The following is an 18704-nucleotide window of genomic DNA, read 5'->3' on the forward strand; positions in this document are numbered from 1 at the left end:
AACCCTCGTACCCCCGGGACACGGGCAGTACTGAATGCGCCAGCACGGGTATGGCATGGGCACGAGGATGCTAGCCTTGCACGAGTGTGTTTGTGTGCACACGCAGGGACACTAGGCTTGCATGGGCACTAACCCTGACACACACACCAAGACTGGAAACCTCCCCCAGCCTTGCACACGCTTGTGCGCAGAAGCACCAGTTCAGCCAGTACCGTCTGTGAGACATTCAGACTGACATAGTGCTGTGAATGCAGCCCTGGCCTGCAGTCTCTCCACTCACACGCCTGCCATTGGCTCTTCCTGTGTATGTGCATGATGGGACTCTTGTGCAAAAGCCTTTGCACAAGCATCTTGCAACTGCTGCACAGAAACAGGGGAATAATTTAAGAACACCCTACGCGATGCCCAAAAACCACAATTCCACAACTGAGGAAGAAAGCTGTGCTGGTTAAAAAACCAATCTTGTTTAGAGGGGAAATGAAAGGCAGCTATAAAATTTATATATATAAGTATAAATGGAAGAAAGGGGACATTGATAGGAATGAATATAAATCAGAAGTTAGGAATTGTAGAAAATTGATAGGGGAAGCGAAGGGATGCTAGGAGACATCTGTGGCCAGCAGAGTTAAGGACAATTATGAGTTTTAAAAAATGTATTAGGAACAAACTAATCCTGACAATGGTATTGGTCTGTTCCTATATGGAAATGGTAGAATGATCACTAATAATGCAGAAAACACAGACGTGCGCAGTAGATATTTCTGCTCTGTATTTGGGGATAAAACAGATTATACCTTATCACATGGTAATAACATTCTTTCCATTCCACTAGTATCTCTGAAGGATGTTAAACAAAAACTACTAAGGTTAGACCTTTTAAGTCAGCAGAACCTGATAAGTCTCATCCCAGAGTTTAAAGGAGCTGCTGTTAATGTTGATTTTCAATAAGTCTGGAGCCTCGGGGAAGTTCCAAAAGACTGGAAGAAAGAAAAGGTTGTGCCAGTTTTTAAAAAGGGTAAACAAGATGATCCAGGTAGTTATAGGCCTGACAGCCTGACCTTGATCCTGGGCAAGATAACAGAGCAGCTGATAGAGGACTCGATTAACAAGGAATTAAAGGAGGGTGATGTAGTTACTATGAATCATCAGGGGTCTATGGAATATAGATCCTGTCAAGCTAACTTGATGTCGGTTTTTGATGAGATGACAAGTTCGATTGCTCAAGATAACAGTGTTGACGTGATGGGCTTAGACTTCTGTAAGGATTTTGGCTTGGTACCTGTTGCGGATTGTGGGGGAGTTAGGGCCCTGCACCCCTCTTCCCGAGATTCACTGCGACTCTCAGCCAACCAGTAAAGCAGAAGGTTTATTTAAGGACAGGAACACAGTCTCAAGCAGAGCGTGTAGGTACGACCAGACCCCCTCAATTAGGTCCCTCTGGGAGGTTCAGGGAGCTTAGACCCCAGCTTGGGGTTCCCTGAGTTGTACCACCCAGCCCCAACCGAAACTAAACTCCCAACTCCTCCCGCTGCTCCTCTCCTTTGTTCAGTCTCCCGGGCAGAAGGTGTTAATTCTCCCCACCCCCGTTCCTGGCTCAGGTTACAGCTCAGGTAGCTTCCTTCAAGGGAAGTCCCACATCCCCACTGCAACCCCCCTGCAACATTCCCAGGTCAAATCTGCCCTGCTCCCTGCTCCGTCACATCTCTCCCCCCTTCGAGACTGAACTGAGCGGGGTCACTCTGACCAGTGACCTGGGGAAGTTCAGGGCTCCCTCTCCGGGACAATGCGTCCGCTATCAGGTTGTCACGTCCCTTCACATGGACCACGTCCATGTCATAATCCTGCAGGAGCAGGCTCCATCTCAGGAGCTTGGCGTTGGCTCCTTTCATCTGGTGCAGCCAGGTCAGGGGAGAGTGGTCGGTGTGCACGGTGAAGTGACGCCCAAAGAGATATGGCTCTAGTTTCTTGAGGGCCCACACCATGGCCAGGCATTCCTTCTCGATGGCCGCGTAGTTCTGCTCCCGGGGTAGTAACTTCTTGCTCAGGTACACGATGGGGTGTCTCTCCCCCTTTTCATCCTCCTGCATTAACACCGCCCCCAGTCCTGTGTCTGAGGCGTCGGTGAACACCATAAAGGGCTTGTCAAAGTCTGGGTTTGCCAGAACTGGGCCACTGACCAGAGCCTCCTTCAGCGCCCGGAGAGCCTCCTGGCACTCCTCGGTCCAGACCACTTTGTCTGGCTTCCCCTTCTTGCACAGCTCAGTGATGGGGGCGGCTATGGCGCTAAAGTGGGGCACGAACCTCCGATAGTATCCTGCCATCCCAATAAAGGCTTGGACCTGCTTTTTGGTTTGAGGAGCGGGCCAGTCTCTGATCACCTCCACTTTGGCTGGTTCCGGCTTTAGGCAGCCGCTTCCCACCCGGTGGCCTAGGTAGGATACCTCAGCCATCCCCACCTTGCACTTCTCCGGTTTTACGGTCAGCCCAGCCTTCTGGAGTCGGTCCAGCACTTGTCTAACCTGGGATATGTGGTCCTCCCAGGTCTGGCTAAAGACACAGATGTCATCGATATACGCCACGGCAAAACTCTCCATCCCCCTCAGTAGCTGATCCACCAGGCGCTGGAAGGTGGCCGGCGCTCCCTTGAGGCCGAAGGGCAGGGTCAGGAACTCATAGAGCCCCAGAGGGGTGACAAAGGCCGATTTCAGCCTGGCATCTGCATCCAGCGGCACTTGCCAATAGCCCTTTGTAAGATCCATGGTGGTAAGGTACCGAGCACCTCCCAGCTTGTCTAGGAGCTCGTCCGGCCTGGGCATGGGGTAGGCATCGGCTACAGTGATGGCATTGAGCTTCCGATAGTCCACACAGAACCGGATCGACCCGTCCTTTTTGGGGACCAGCACCACCGGCGAGGCCCAAGGGCTGGAAGACGGCTGGATCACCCCCAAAGCCAGCATGTCATTGACCTCTCTTTCCAGGTCCTGAGCAGTTTTCCCTGTGGCTCGGAAGGGGGAGCATTTTATAGGCGGGTGCGATCCTGTCTGCACCCGGTGGACAGTCAGATTAGTGCGTCCAGGCTGGTTGGAAAACAGCTGCTGGTACAGATGCAGCACCCCTCCGATCTCAGCTCGCTGGGCAGGGGTTAGCCGATCAGAGAGGGGAATTGCTTCCAGGGGGAAGCCAACTCTTGTCCCAGGGAATAGATCTACTAAAGGGTCATCTCCCTGCCCCTCCCACTGTCCACACACGGCCAATACCATATTCCCCCTGTCATAATATGGCTTCATCATATTCACATGGTACACCCGGTGGTGGTGTGCCCGGTTCGACAGCTCCACCACATAGTTTACCTCGTTTAGTTGCTTGACAACCTTGAAGGGCCCTTCCCAGGCGGCCTGGAGTTTGTTTTTCCTCACGGGGATGAGGACCATCACCTGATCCCCAGTGGCGAAGGCGCGGGCCCGTGCTGTGCGGTCATACCAGACCTTCTGCTTCCTCTGGGCTCTGGCCAGATTCTCCCTGGCCAGGCCCATGAGCTCGGCAAGTCGTTCCCGGAAGGTCAGGACATACTCCACCACCGACTGTCCGTCAGGAGTGGCCTTCCCCTCCCATTCGTCTCTCATCAGGTCCAGGGGCCCCCTTACCCGCCTTCCATATAACAGTTCGAAAGGCGAAAACCCGGTAGACTCCTGGGGTACCTCCCTGTACGCAAACAGCAGGTGAGGTAAGTACTTGTCCCAGTCCTGCGGGTGCTGATTCATAAATGTTTTCAGCATCATTTTTAGCGTCCCATTGAACCTCTCCACCAGCCCGTTGGATTGGGGGTGATATGCTGAGGCCCAGTTGTGCCGGACCCCACATCTCTCCCACAAGCACCGGAGTAGGGCCGACATGAAGTTGGACCCTTGGTCCGTCAAGACTTCCTTGGGGAACCCCACTCGGCTGAAAATGGTCAGCAGCGCATCCGCCACAGTGTCTGCTTCAATGGACGATAAGGGCACTGCCTCGGGGTAGCGGGTGGCGAAATCTACCACCACCAGGATGTATTTCTTCCCAGACCGGGTCGTCTTGCTGAGAGGTCCCACTATGTCCATGGCCACCTTCTGGAAAGGCTCCTCTATGATGGGCAAAGGTCTCAATGCTGCCTTCCCCTTGTCCCGGGCCTTCCCCACCCTCTGGCAGGGGTCACAGGATCGGCAGTACTGCCGGACGTTGGTGAAGACCCCGGGCCAGTAAAAGTTCTGTAGCAGCCTCTGCCTGGTGCGCCGGATCCCCTGGTGCCCTGCGAGAGGGATGTCATGGGCCAGGTACAGTAGCTTGTGGCGAAACTTCTGGGGAACCACCAGCTGCCTCCTGATCCCCCACGACTCCACTTCCCCCGGGGGAGCCCACTCTCGGTACAGGAACCCCTTCTCCCACAGGAACCTCTCCTTGCATCCTCTCCTCATGGTCTGTCCCACACCGAGGTCAGCCAGGCCCCTTAGCTTCCGCAGGGAGGGGTCCTTCTGCAACTCGGCCTGGAACTCGGCGGCTGAGGAAGGGATGGGGACCTGCTCCCTCTCGTCGGCTGGGTCGGAAGCCCCAGCCACCCCGCGGCCTGTCCTTGGGTGTTCCCTCCCCACCCGGGAAGGGTTCGGTGCCTCCGGTGGGACATCCTTCCCAAGGTCAGGGCGTAGTGCCCCTCGCCGGCTCTGGCTACGGGTCACGACTAAGGCGGTCTGGGGGCTGCTTGGCCAGTCCTCTAGGTCCCCCCCCATCAACACCTCAGTGGGCAAATGGTGGTGCACTCCCACGTCCTTGGGGCCCTCCTTGGCCCCCCATTTCAGGTGTACCCTCGCTACGGGAACCTTAAATGGGGTCCCGCCCACCCCGGTCAGGGTCAGGAAGGTGTTGGGCACCACCCGATCTGGGGCCACCACCTCGGGCCGGGCCAGTGTCACCTCTGCGCCCGTGTCCCAGTATCCATAAACTTTCTTCCCATCCACCTCCAGGGGAACAAGGCACTCGCTCCGCAGGGACAGCCCCGCGCCAACCCTGTAAACGGAGAACTTTGAATCCGGAGCATCTGGCCCTCCAGAGAAGCTGGCCGGGGGCCCTTCTCTCTCTTGAGCAGTTGATAAGCTGCCAGCCCCTCTTGCGTGGGAAGCCTGCCCCTCGTCCGTCTGGGCCTCTACCAAGTTAACCCGGTGCGGGTTCGGTCTGCTCAGTCTGTCCTTGAGCTTGGGGCACTGGGCCCGAACGTGGCCTCTTCGGCCGCAGTAATAGCAGCTCAGGTCCCGTGGATCCCCTCGAGCCGGTCGGTTGTCCCTGATGCTGGGCCTTCCCCGTGGGAGGGGATTCCCCATATTCCCCCTTTGGGAGGTCCCAGGGTGACTCTCTCTCTGCATCGCGGCGGGCCTGTTCCTTTGGGGCTCCTCCCTGCCACCCCCTGACCGGCTCTTTACAAACTCATCAGCCAGCTGCCCGGCGTGTCGCGGGTTCTCTGGCTTTCTGTCCACCAACCACAGCCTCAGGTCGGATGGGCACCGCCCATACAGTTGCTCCAGTACCAGCAGTTTAATCAGGTCCTCCTTCGTCTGGGCCCCACCAGCCCACTTGCTGGCGTATCTTTCCATGCGGACGGCTAGTTGCAAATAGGAGATCTCAGGGGTTTTATCTTGACTCCGGAACCTTTCCCGGTACATCTCAGGAGTCAGCCCAAACTCACGTAGCAGGGCCTTTTTGAATAGTTCGTAGTCCCCTTTCTCTGCCTCTCCCAGTTGGCGGTACAATGCCACGGATTTGGGGTCCAGTAAGGGGGTAAGGACCCGGAGTCTGTCCGCGGGATCCACCCGGTGCAGCTCGCAGGCCGTCTCAAAGGCCTCCAGGAAGTCATCCATGTCCTCCCCCTCCTTGTATGGGGCCATGATGCACTTATCAAAGCTCCGTGCAGTCCTGGGTCCCCCCTCACTCACCGCAGCCGGGGGTTCGCTGCCCTTCAATCTCGCCAGTTCCAGTTCATGCTGACGCTGTCTCTCATTCTCCTGTCTCTGTCTCTCTTTCTCCTCCCGTTCACGCTGATGCTGTCTCTCTTTCTCCTCCCGTTCATGCTGTCTCTGTCGTTCACGATCCTCCAGCTCTCTCAGTTTTAGCTCTTTCTCCCATTCCAGCCAATTCCGCTCCCCGGATGCCGAACGTCGCCGGGAGGATCCTCTGCTGGCCGGCGAGCTTCGCCGGGGGGACCCCCTGCTGGCCGGGGGGGTCACGGCGCCTTCGGTATTTGCTGGGCTCCTCCCCACCCTTCCCCTAGGCATAGGAAGGAGGGGTCTCGGGAAGCCCTCAGCAGCCGGCTGACCACTCCCAGCTGGGACAGACACTGGTGCCTGCGCTGCATTTGCCAGGCTGCTTCCCTGAGACACAGGGATCAGTTCATTCGCGCGATCTTCCGCCTCCAGCTGGGCAATGAGCTGTTCTTTGGTGAGCCTCCCAATGCGCAGCTGCCTCTGCTTGCACAGCTCCACCAGGTCGCTCTTAAGCCGCTTGGCATACATCTTCCTGCTGGCCACTCACCGGCCTGTGTGCTCACAGCTCCCCACAGTTCCCAGGGGGACCCCTAGTGTGCCAGCCCTTCTCGAGGTCACCACCTCTCTGCCAGGGTCGAGCTGCAGACTCCTCCGCCCCTGGGACCACTCGCTGCGATCCCCCCGGGGGACCCTGTTACTGCAAAAGTCCTTCTCGCTGGTCACACACTCCCAGGGGTAATAACCGTCTCTCTCTCACTCTTCAGCACGCCTGGTCCCCGTCAATCCCCCTTCGTTTTACTGCTCCCCAGTCACTTACTGCAGGAAGCGCCGTCCACGGGGTGCAGTAGATCCCGCCGCTGCCACCAGTTGTTGCGGATTGTGGGGGAGTTAGGGCCCTGCACCCCTCTTCCCGAGATTCACTGCGACTCTCAGCCAACCAGTAAAGCAGAAGGTTTATTTAAGGACAGGAACACAGTCTCAAGCAGAGCGTGTAGGTACGACCAGACCCCCTCAATTAGGTCCCTCTGGGAGGTTCAGGGAGCTTAGACCCCAGCTTGGGGTTCCCTGAGTTGTACCACCCAGCCCCAACCGAAACTAAACTCCCAACTCCTCCCGCTGCTCCTCTCCTTTGTTCAGTCTCCCGGGCAGAAGGTGTTAATTCTCCCCACCCCCGTTCCTGGCTCAGGTTACAGCTCAGGTAGCTTCCTTCAAGGGAAGTCCCACATCCCCACTGCAACCCCCCTGCAACATTCCCAGGTCAAATCTGCCCTGCTCCCTGCTCCGTCACAGTACCACAGGACATTCTGATTACAAATCTAGAAAGATAGAAAATGAACATAGCGCGCATTAGCTGGATTAAAAACTGGCTAACTGATGGATCACAAAACGTAACTAAATGGGGAATTGTCCTCGAGCTGGTGGGTTTCCAGTGAGGCCTGCAGAGGTCTGTTCTTGGCTCTGCGCTATTTCACATTTTTATCAGTGACCTGGAAGAAAACAAAATCCTGCCAGATAAAGTTTGCGGATGACACAAAAACTGGGGGAGTGGTAAATACTGAAGAGGACGGGTCAGTGAGTCAGAGAAATCCGGCTCACTCGGTAAGCTGGGCGCCAGCAAACAATATGCATTTAACTATGGCGAAATGTCAGTGCACACATCTGGGAATCTCGGCCATCCTTATGGGAGGGTGCTGGGAAGCAACGACTCTGAAAAAGATTTTGGGGGTGGATAAGCAGCTGAACGCGAGCTCCCGGTGCGAAGCTGTGGCCAAAAGAGCTCCTGCAATCCTGGGAGGTGTAAACAGGAAACCGCCAGTAGGAGTAGAGAGGTTATTTTCTCTCTAACCACTGCTGGGATCCTGGGTCCAGGAAGATGTTGGTGGATTGGAGGGAGTCCGAGAAGAGCCAGAGAACGATGAAAGGGTCAGAAAACCTGCCTTGTAGTGATTGCCTCAGAACTCACAGAGAGAAGGCAAAGGGGTGACGTGATCCCAGTCTAAGTCTCTACCTGGGGAACAAATATTTGCTAGCGGGCTCTTCAGTTGGGCAGGGGAAGGTCTGACACACCTCAGCGGCTGGAAGCTGCAGCTAGACAAATTCAGACAGAAATGTGCAGAGTTCAGGATTGAACAACCTACCAGGGGCTGTGGTGGATTCTCTGTCACGGCTGATTTTTAAACCAAGACAGGCTGTTTCCTGGGAACTCAGCCACAGGAACAATTTGGGGGCAGGTCTCTGGCCCGCACTATGCCGGGGGTCAGACCAGATGGTCACAGGGGCCCCTTCTGGCCTCGGGGTCTGTGAAAGAGGCTATTGCATGTGCAGAAACGCTTCCTTGCTTGTACTCAGTCACACACTCGCACTCCTGCTGCTGCCCCGTAACCCCCCACTCCCCCACTGGGGGTAGGGGTGTTAACTCATGACCTTTGACCCCCCCCTTGTCCCAAGATTTCACGGAGAACGTGGAGTTCCTGCTGGAGTCTCCCCTGGTGATCAAGGAGGGGGACGACGTGCGGCTGCGGTGCCGGGGGGATGGGCAACCCGAGCCGGAGTACATCTTCTACCGGGTGCAGGTACTGGTGGTGCCCAGCCACGGATGGGGGATACCGGGCTGCCCAGGCCCCAGGGGTGGGAGATACCAGGTTTCCCCGGGCAGCTGAGCCCTGTGGGAGTGGAGGGGGTGCCCGGGCCCCATGGGGCTGAGCCCAGGGAGGGATACCGGACTGCCCTGAACACCTCCCCATCCCCCCAGGCCTCCGAGGCCGTGGAACTGGCCACCAAGCAGGACGGGGTCCTGACCCTGCCCAGCGTTTCCAGGGCCAACAGCGGGACCTACCGGTGCCAGGTGCTGGACTTCGACAGCCCCCCCGAGGTGCAGCTGGAGAAGGAGGTGATCATCCACGTCAACTGTGAGTGCCCCAGGGGCTGCTGGGAGATACGCCCTCCCCTCCTCTACCCCCCCCCCCCACTGGGAGTGCCCCAGGGGCTCCTGGGAGATACGCCATCTCCCCTCCACCCCCACCCCCACTGGGAGTGCCCCAGGGGCTGCTGGGAGATACGCCATCTCCCCTCCACACCCACCCCGACTGTGAGTGCCCCAGGGGCTCCTGGGAGATACGCCATCTCCTCCCCACCCACGTCAACTGTGAGTGCCCCAGGGGCTGCTGGGAGATACACCATCCCCTCCTGTCCCCCCCCACCACTGGAAGTGCCCCAGGGGCTGCTGGGAGATACGCCATCTCCCCTCCACCCCCACCCCGACTGTGAGTGCCCCAGGGGCTGCTGGGAGATACACCATCCCCTCCTGTCCCCCACCCCCACTGGGAGTGCCCCAGGGGCTCCTGGGAGATACGCCATCTCCCCTCCACCCCCACCCCCACTGGGAGTGCCCCAGGGGCTGCTGGGAGATACGCCATCTCCCCTCCACACCCACCCCGACTGTGAGTGCCCCAGGGGCTGCTGGGAGATACGCCCTCCCCTCCTCTACCCCCCCCCCCACTGGGAGTGCCCCAGGGGCTCCTGGGAGATACGCCATCTCCCCTCCACACCCACACCCACTGGGAGTGCCCCAGGGGCTGCTGGGAGATACAGTTGACATGGGGGGTTGCTGTGAGTGCCCCAGAGAGTGAGAGGGAAGGGGTGGCATGAATGCCCCAGGGAGCCGGCTTGGGATGCTCACACAGGGAAGGGAGGGGGTATGCTTTGAGGAGCTTTCTGCAATACAGCTTAGTGCATCCCTGCCCCTCTCTCCCCCCAACAGACCTGGACCCCCTGACTCTGCACCCAGGCAGACGAGTGACAGTGCCCCTGGGTGGAGACGTCACACTCACCTGCTCCGGACAGGGCTCCCAGCCCCCCAAACTGGTGTGGAGGAAGGTGAGATCCACCAGGGCTCGACTAGGAATCGACAGGCCCTACAGGGGGGCCTGTTTATACAAGGACCCTCCCCCCAGCACTGAGATGCAGCCACCTCTGGGGTGGGGTGCGAGGCTGTTTGTACAGGGATCCCTCGCCTGGCACTGAGATGCAGCCGCCTCTGGGGTGGGGTGCGAGGCTGTTTGTACAGGGATCCCTCGCCTGGCACTGAGATGCAGCCACCTCTGGGGTGGGGTGCGAGGCTGTTTGTACAGGGATCCCTCGCCTGGCACTGAGATGCAGCCGCCTCTGGGGTAAAATGAGGCAGAAATCTCACCAACTGGTTTTTCTGGATAAGAGCTGATGTTGGGGAACCTGCTCGTACTGAGCCCCCCCCCCCCCTCCCACGCCCTGCCGCATAGCGCCCCTAGTACCACAGGGGGGCATTGGAGCCAGCACTGACTGCCAGGGCAGAGCGCCCCCTACTGAGCTCCCACCCTGCTCTGTGCAGCACAGCGCCCCCTAGTGTCCTCTCTCATTGCAGGGCAAGGAGCGAGTGGCTCACAGTGGCACCCACACCCTGCACTCGGCCTCGTACCACATGGCCGGCACTTACACCTGCGAGGCCTCCGTGCCCAGCGTGCCGGGGCTGCAGCGGGACCAGACCATCCAGGTTACCGTGGAAGGTATGGAGCTCCCCCCCGGTGCACAGATATGGGGCATGCCCCCCAGCTGGGACAGGGCATGGGATGGCAGTACAGGGGCTAGGGTGGCAGATCTGTAGGGTCTACGCAGCACGGCTCATTCAAATCAACGTTGAATTCCCAAAGCCTCGTCGCTCTCTGGGCAGAGCCCCCAGTGTGGACGCAGCGTAAGGCTAACGGCAGAGCCGCACCACCTCCTGCAAGGACGTTAGCGATGCCGGCAGCAGCGCGGCCGCATCTACCCCGGGGGATGGGGGCGTTTGCCGGCAAAGCCGTGCGCTGAGGAGGTGGATTTTTCACGCCCCTGACAGACGGGATGGGGCCCAGGGGGTGAGAGCATCAGGGAACACACGGAGGGTCGCCTGGTACCATCGAGCATTGGCAGAGCCTGTGTGGGCAGGAGCGTCAGACCAAGAATCCACCATCCAGACATGTGCTCCGGCGTCTCCGCCGCCTCCGTGTAGACTCCTGATCCTCCATGTCTGGCCATGGAGCATTGTGGGCGCAGACTTGTCCATTCAGACTTATCAGTTCTAGTCTCTCCTCGCCCCCCGCCTGCCCTGCTGTGCCGGACGAAGCTGGTTGTCCTCTATCCCCCCATGGGGTGACAGGGACAGGCCCCGGCTCAGAACCATACAGGGGCTGTGCCTGGGGAGCCCTGGAGTGTCTGAGTGCTGGCGGGGGGGGGGGGGGGGGTGTATTCCAGGCTGGGGGGCGCAGGGCCCTGGGATGTCCCCTTATGGGACAGGGGACAGTGATGCCCAGGGAGAGGGGCAGGGTTGGGGGTGTCCAGGAACCTGGGGATGCATGGTGGGGCTCCCTGAGGTCAGAAACTGGAGTGGGGGGGATGCCAGGTGGCAGCATGGGAGGGGTCCGTGCCAGGGCAGCTGGGGGCTGGTACCTGGGGAGGAGCAGTGGCAAGGGAGCAGGGGACATGTCTCTGGGGCCAGCTGGGGGTCCCTGGGTGCAGGGAGCTGGGGGGGCAGAGTTGACACGGGGCCCAGGGGATGTCCCCTTCTCTGACTTTGCCCCTTCTCCAGGGAAGCCGGAGATGGAGGAGCGCCTGACCCAGCACCAGCTCCTGGCCGAGGGGCAGCACATCCAGCTGACCTGCTCCGCTGTGGGGCACCCCGAGCCGGAGCTCAGCTGGAGCCTGCCGGGGGTGAAGGTGAGGGGGCAGGGGGAGGGGACCAGGTGCAGCGGGGGGTTCAGGGGGCTGGTACCTAGGGAGGGCAGAGTTGGATGCTGCAGGGGTGTGTCTCGGAGCATGGCCCGGGGTGGTGGGGAGGGTATGGGGGCACAGAATGGGGACGTCCCTGTAGAGCAGCCCCCTCCTGCGTGCCCCCACTGCACACCCCACCCCCAGCCTGGGCTGCTCCCCGCCCTGGCAGCGAGCTCCCCTCCCCCCCCCCGGGCCCAGCTGCTCCAGGGACAGCTGCACGGTCGGCAGCTTCAGAGGAGTCAAGCATTCGTGACCGAGCTGGGCCTGGGAACTGGGGGCGGGGGGAGGGGGGGCAGCACTGGGTGGCCGGAGGGGGGGCAGCACTGGGTGGCCACACGGGGGTCATGACCTTCCCCCTCACCTCCAGGACCCAGGTCTCACTGCTGCAGCCCAGCACCCCCACCCCCCGCTGCCTCTCTGCAGAGCCCTTGTGAAGTGGGTCTCGGCCTGGCGGGGGGGGTGTTTGCAGAGGGCGCATGTGGGGGTGAAACCCCCTGTGCTGCACACAGAGCCGTGTGAGGCAGCACAATTCGAGCCCCCCCGACCATATGTGCTGGAGGGCACTTGATTTACTGCTCCGTCCCGGGGTGATTGCCAGTGACACCCACCCCCCCGCCCCCGAGCCCTCAACAGCCAGACAGGGTGGCAGGCCAGGAAGAGCCCCAAAGGGGAGCAGCACTTGGGGGGCAGAGGAGTTAGGGGAGGTACATAGAGCTGGGGGACAGCAGGGAGGATCTGGGCCCCCTGGTGCTGGGATGTGTACCTACCCCCAAAGGTGTGTCCACACGGCCCAAGCCCCTGCTTCTGTCCACACACAAACTGGTCTGACTCGGGTCAGCGAGTGCTCGGGACCCAGGTCCTAGGGCCCTGGTGGGGGTGGGGGAGAGCCCCCGTCGCAGGCTGTGTGGGTCCAAACCCCGCAGCGTGGACGCAGGTTACACTGCGGCCCTGAGGCAGAAGGGCTGCGCGGCTGTGACGCTCGGGGCTTGGAAACAGCGAGTCCACAGGCCCGGTGCCAGCGAGCAGCGCAGACACCCCCAGAGGGGCAGGGTCCCCACAGGGCCGTGTCCAGAGCTGGGAGAGGGTCCCTCACTGCCCCTGTCTCCCTTCAGCCAGTGGTGAGTGGCACGGGGAACCGGGTGACGAGCGAGGTGATGGTGGAGGTGACGGTGGCACTGGCCAAGTCCGGGATCTGGTGCCAAGCCAGGAACCGGTTCGGGGAGGCCACGCAGAACTTCACCCTGAAGATCGGTGAGTGGGGGGTGGAATTGGGGCAGCAGGGGGGAGATCTGGGGAGATGAGTGGGGGCAGGTAGCTGCGGGGACAGGGGTGGTCAGGGTGGGGCAGCAGGGTGGGGGTCAGGAAGGGGTAGCAGGGAAACAGAGCAGGAGGTAATTGGGAGGTGAGGGGGCATCTCTCCATCTGGGCACTGACCTGTCTGTCTGTCTTTCCCTCCCGTGGCAGAACCCCCAGCAGCTACCCCCTCCTCTTCCCCCCCGGCAGGTGAGTGCCCCTTTCCCATGGGGCTGGTTGGGGGCTGATGCCTGAAGGAGCTGTGCCCCCCAGGCAGTGTCTGGCACCATGGGTGGAGTCCCAGTGCTGGAGCCCCAGGGGGTTCTGGGGGTCCTGCCCCCACTAACCCCCTTCTCCCTCTCGTTCATGCTGCCCAGGGGACCCAGTGCTCCGGACAGGTGGGTGTTTAACCCTATTGGGTGCCAAGCCCAGAACTGCCCAGGTGGGCGTGGGGCAAAGACGGGACCCCTTTGTCTCCCTGCAGTGGGGATCTCTGATCCCTGGGGGGGGAGAGGGCATGTGTAGGGGACTCTAGACGGTTTAGTCACTGGTATGCACCTGGGCATCCCCTTCTGTCTCCATCACCCCCCGTCCAGCCGGGGCACTCGGCGCCTTGCTCCTTCCCCAGGAACAGAGTCCAAACGAAACCCCAAAGTTGTGGGGCCCGAGGGCCAGGCCTGTGACCCCGATCTGGGCCCACCAGCCACTGTCCTCACGCGCATGGTCAGGGAGCCCCAGGTCCTCTTGGCGCTTGTGTTCCAGCCACAGCCTGTCAGATCCCCCTGCGACTCCTACCTTGGCCTGGTCCCAGCGTCCGTCACAGGCTGCGCTCGCCTGGCCTCTCTTGGGGATCGGCCATGCATGGGGCTGCATAGACCCTTCGGCCCCCTGCTCATCGCCCTCAGGCCTTCCTGCTATAGGAACCTCCTTGGCCTGCTTCTCCCCAGCTGGGTCTGATCCGTAATCACGTCTCCCTCCTGGCGTCAGCGTGGGCTAATTGGGCTCCCCTAGCATTGTGGCCTGGGTTAGACACCCCATCACAGGGACCCAGGCGTCCGGGCTCACCCCCTTTCCAACAGTGGGAGGTTCTGAGCCCCAGGGGGCAGCAATGCTGGGGGGGAGAGCGTAGGGGACCCAGGCATCCGGGCTCACCACCCCCTCTCTCCCCACAGTGGGGGGCTCTGAGCCCCGGGGCAGCAGTGTGTGTGTGTGTGTGTGTGTGTGTGTGTGTGTGTGTGTGTGTGTGCGTGCGCGGGGGAGCATAGGGGACCCAGGCATCTGGGCTCACCGCCCCCTCTCTCCCCACAGTGGGGGGCTCTGAGCCCCAGGGGGCAGCAATGCTGGGGGGGGAGAACGTAGGGGACCCAGGCATCCGGGCTCACCACCCTCTCTCTCCCCACAGTGGGGGGCTCTGAGCCCCAGGGGCAGCAGTGTGTGTGTGGGGGGGCATAGGGGACCCAGGCATCTGGGCTCACCGCCCCCTCTCTCCCCACAGTGGGGGGTTCTGAGCCCCAGGGGGCAGCAGTGTGTGTGTAGGGGAATCGTAGGGGACCCAGGCATCCGGGCTCACTGGCCCCTCTCTCCCCGCAGTGGGGGGCTCTGAGCCCCAGGGGGCAGCAGTGCTGGGGGGGGGGAGCGTAGGGGACCCAGGCGTCCGGGCTCACCGCTCCCTCTCTCCCCGCAGTGGGGGGCTCTGAGCCCCAGGGTGGCAGCGGCGCTGCGGTTGTGGCTGTCGTGGTCTGTGTCCTGCTGCTCCTGCTCATCGTCGGCTTCTTCTACTGCATGCAGCGCCGGGGACACCTGCACTGTGGGGCGGGGGAGAAGAGATCACTGTGAGTGACACCCCCCAACTCCCACAGCCCCCCCCACCAGAACACCCCTCCCCCCTCGACTACATACAGCGCGGGAACACCTGTCCTGGGGTGGGGGGAGATTGTTGAGAACCTTCCTCCCCCTGGCAGGGGGGGCAGATATCCCTGTATGAGCCCCCCCATGCCCACCCCCTCTGTTTCCCTTGTCCCCCGTCGGTCTGCCCCCCACGGGGCTCACCCTCCATCCATCCCGCAGGACACCCAAGGAAGGCGGCGCGGAGGACCCGGCTGTGGAGATGAAGACAGACAAACGGAACGAGCAGACGGGGCTGCTGAGCCCGAGCGGGGGCGGTGGGGGGGGCGATGGGGGTCACGAGGTGAGCCGGGGGGCGCTGCTGGGGGCAGCATGAGGTGAGATGGGTGGAGGGCCCTGGGTGGGCAGCGGGAGGGAACGGGAGGCCTGAGGTGGGGGGGCTGCGGCTTTGGAGATAGAGGGGAGGATGGGGGAAACCCTCCCTTGGGGGGCTGGGGCGGAGACCCTGGCGGAGGTGGGGGGACACTGTCCTCTAAGCCAGGGAGTCATGGGGGGACGGGGGAGAAGGAGAGATTGGACCCAGGTTGTCACTGGCTGGGGTGGGGTGGAAGCTGCTGGTGTGGGATGGGTTTGGGACATGGGGTCAGTGTGTGATTCTCCCCTCCCCCCCCAGTGCTAAGCGCTGCCCCCAGAGGTCGGCTGTACCGGGAACCCCCCCAGAGGAAGAGGAGGCTGGGATGGCGGCTGGCCAGGAGAGACGGACTTTGACCTCCCTATTTCCCCCCAGGGGGTTGGGGGGGCATTTACTCCATCCCCCCAGTTGTTTTTGTTTCAATGCCTGGTTTATAGCAAGAGACTTTTTCGGATGCCCAGGGGGGCTCCCTCCTGTCCCCCATGGACTCCCCTACCCCCCAGCACATTGTCCCCCTATGGGCTCTACCCCCATGGATTCCCTGCTCCCCACAGCATCTGGAGACAGGGGAGACCCCCACCTGTCCCCAGTTATGGGGGTCAGAGCCAGGTGGGCATGTTCCATCCAACCCTTCCACAGCACCCGCTGACCCACATCCACTGCCCCCCCAGCACTGGCACCCTCAGGATCTACCCGCCCTAGCACCAGGGCCCCCCTTACCCACAGCACATGCCCCCCTGGGTCCAACCGCTCATGGCAGCAGCCCCCCCATTGCCTTCCCTCCCCCACCTCCAGCATTGGTACCCCCAGAACACACACCCCTCCCCCCATCTCTGCCCTTCCCTGTGTCCCCCAGCACCTACAGTCGTCCCCCCCCCCCCCCCCCCCCCGCCTGGTATTGTATTTGACTCTGGTTGTGAATGTTTTTTTACGAGACCTGTTTGTTTGCCAGTGTTTTGGGGGTGGTTCTATTGCCCCCCAAGGGGTCTGTTCCTATCTGTGCCCCTCCCCTCCCCGGGGCCTTCTCTAGTCGTGACACTGGTGTTTATTTTACTGCAATGTCTGTTGGGGGCACTGGAGCTGGGGGGGTGGAACTGGGGCAGCCTTGAGAAGGGGTGGGCCTCCTGCAGGAGCCCAGCTCTACGAACCCCTCCATGGGATCCCCTAGACCTCCACTTTCCTGCTCCCATGGTGCCCAGAGCCTGGGGCCCTCCCCAATGAAAGCCCTGGGCCCCTGCCCCATCCCCCCACCCTGAGGAGCTGCAGTCCTTTGGCAAGTGCTGACCCCCACCCCACTGAGCCCAACTGGGGGCTATTTATGGCTCTCTCCTGCCCCCAGCCCTAGGGGCCACCATGGGGGGGGGGCACAGGCCCTCCCCCCCAGCAGGATTATCCAGCCCCCCCCATCATTCCAGGCTTGACGAAGCCCCATCCCAGCACCCTTGTCCCCCTGCCTCATGGGCATCCCCGCAGCCCCACCAGAAGGGGATGGGGCTAGGAGTCTAGGCCCCCCTTTTCCCAGCCCACCAGCAGGGGGCAGCATCCTCTGAGCACCCCTCCCCCGGCACGGGCCACCCCCAGGAAGAGCCTTAGGGGAGGGGACTCCAGCCGGGGTGAATTTTACCCCCCCATCCCCTGTGGCTGGTCTGTCTAGTCCATGAGCCCCCCACTTAGGGTGACCAGCGAGCAAGGGGGGAGGGGGTCATAGGCAGCTATGTAAGAGCCCCAAATAGCAGGATATCTGGTCACCCAACGCCCCTGCAGCTCCAGTGCCCCCCATTGTTCTGCCTGTTGCCTGCTGCCCCCCCCCCCACTTTACACTGAGGCTAGGTATTAAAGATTGTAATACCTCCCCCCCACACACCTGGCTCCTGTCTGTACGCGCTTCCTCTCCTGCTCTGAGAGGCATTTCCTGGCCCCCCCCCCCCCCCCGCCCGGCCCTGGGCCCCTTTGAACTCCTGTGCTGGGGGGGTTGTGTAAACAGAGGATACCTCTGCCCCCACCCCCTTGGCCCAGCTCCTGCTGGGAAGTGACTTCTGGGCGGGGTGAGTCCCTCGGGGATTTCCCAAGGAGGGGGGATGTGGTGGGGGATTTTAGGCTCTGGGCCTCATTGGCGCTGGGGGTTTGTTTGCAGTTGCAGAACCGCTGAAAAGCAGTCATTTAAACCAGCGTGAGGGGAGTGGGAACGGTGTGAGGCCGGCGACACGGGCGCGAGGGGAATGGGAACGGTGCGAGGCCGGCGACATGGGCATGAGGGGAGCGAGAATGGTGCGAGGGGGGGGCGCCACGGGAGCGGGAACAGCACGAGGGGGTGCCAGGGGCAGGGGAATGGTATGAGGCAGCCGAAGCGGGCATGAGGAGCGGGAATAGGGTGACGCGGGTGCGAGGGGAGCAGTAACAGCATGAGGCAGCCGAAGCGGACGTCAGGGGAGTGGGAACGGTGCGAGGGGGTGCCAGGGGCGTGGGAATGGTATGAGGCAGCCGAAGCGGGCATGAGGAGTGGGAATAGGGTGAGGCGGGCGCGAGGGGAGCTGGAATGGTGCGATGCGGGCATGAGGGGAGCAGGAACGGTGCAAGACAGCTGAAGCGGGCGCCAGGGGAGTGGGAACGTTGTGAGGGGGGCGCCAGGGGAGCGGGAATGGTGTGAGGCGAGTGCGAGGGGAGCGGGAATGGTGCGAGGCGGGTGACGCGGGTGCGAGGGGAACGGTGCGAGGGGAGCAGGAACGGTGTGAGGGGGGCGCCAGGGGAGTGGGAACGGTGCGAGGCGGGTGACACGGGTGCGAGGGGAACGGGAACGGTGCGAGGGGAGCGGGAACGGTGTGAGGGGGGCGCCAGGGGAGTGGGAACGGTGCAAGGCGGGTTACGCGGGTGCGAGGGGAGCGGGAATGGTGCGAGGTGGGTGACGCGGGTGCGAGGGGAGCGGGAATGGTGCGAGGCGGGTGACGCGGGTGCGAGGGGAGCAGTAACAGCGTGAGGCAGCCGAAGCGGACATCAGGGGAGTGGGAACTGCGCAAGGCAGGTGTGAGGAAAGGCCAATACACATACCACTACAAACCCTGTGCTACCCTCTACACGGGTGCAGGGTGCGTGTAAACTTTCTGCCATCGTTTATACCCAGGGCGGGTGCAAGGATGTTTCGCGTCCCCCCCCCCCTGTTTATACCAGTGCCAGCCAGCATGAGCCTCTGTGGGGGGTGTCGATGGCTTTAGGCAGAGGGGATGTGGCCCCTTCTTGTAGCCCTGCTGGGCAGGTTTGCAGTCCCCCCACCCCACCCTGGTACATTGGGGCCCCTGAGAGATGCCGATAGGGCCAGGAGGACACAAGGCTGCAATTTGAGCTGTGGCCAAAGCCAAGGAGATGTCAGCTAATCT

General features: G+C 61.6%; 1 protein-coding gene and 1 long non-coding RNA gene across 4 annotated transcripts in view; one reads left to right on the top strand and one right to left on the bottom strand.

The window, feature by feature from the left end:
• Positions 1 to 17194, top strand: part of BCAM (basal cell adhesion molecule (Lutheran blood group)) — a 30652-nt gene extending 13458 nt beyond the window's left edge. Inside the window, exons 7-16 of one of the 3 annotated variants that reach the window (XM_005289488.5) lie at positions 8451 to 8575; positions 8755 to 8911; positions 9763 to 9878; positions 10402 to 10543; positions 11602 to 11729; positions 12896 to 13034; positions 13248 to 13286; positions 14761 to 14908; positions 15144 to 15264; positions 15595 to 17194. In XM_005289488.5, the coding sequence (XP_005289545.1) occupies positions 8451 to 8575; positions 8755 to 8911; positions 9763 to 9878; positions 10402 to 10543; positions 11602 to 11729; positions 12896 to 13034; positions 13248 to 13286; positions 14761 to 14908; positions 15144 to 15264; positions 15595 to 15600 (1121 nt within the window). In that variant the 3' untranslated portion in view covers positions 15601 to 17194. Of the gene's footprint in view, positions 1 to 8450; positions 8576 to 8754; positions 8912 to 9762; positions 9879 to 10401; positions 10544 to 11601; positions 11730 to 12895; positions 13035 to 13247; positions 13287 to 14384; positions 14507 to 14760; positions 14909 to 15143; positions 15265 to 15594 lie in introns of those variants that run through there. The other 2 variants (XM_024113101.3, XM_065574477.1) reach the window with 2 other exon arrangements.
• Positions 1208 to 7380, bottom strand: LOC135976831 (uncharacterized). Its single transcript, XR_010594123.1, has 2 exons — positions 7296 to 7380; positions 1208 to 1279 (listed from the first exon to the last, which is right to left on the bottom strand). It is a non-coding gene; the product is annotated as an uncharacterized LOC135976831 (long non-coding RNA).
• Positions 17195 to 18704: the final 1510 nt, after the last annotated feature.

This window comes from Chrysemys picta, chromosome 20 (assembly GCF_011386835.1).
Source record: "Chrysemys picta bellii isolate R12L10 chromosome 20, ASM1138683v2, whole genome shotgun sequence".
NCBI lineage: Eukaryota > Metazoa > Chordata > Testudines > Emydidae > Chrysemys > Chrysemys picta.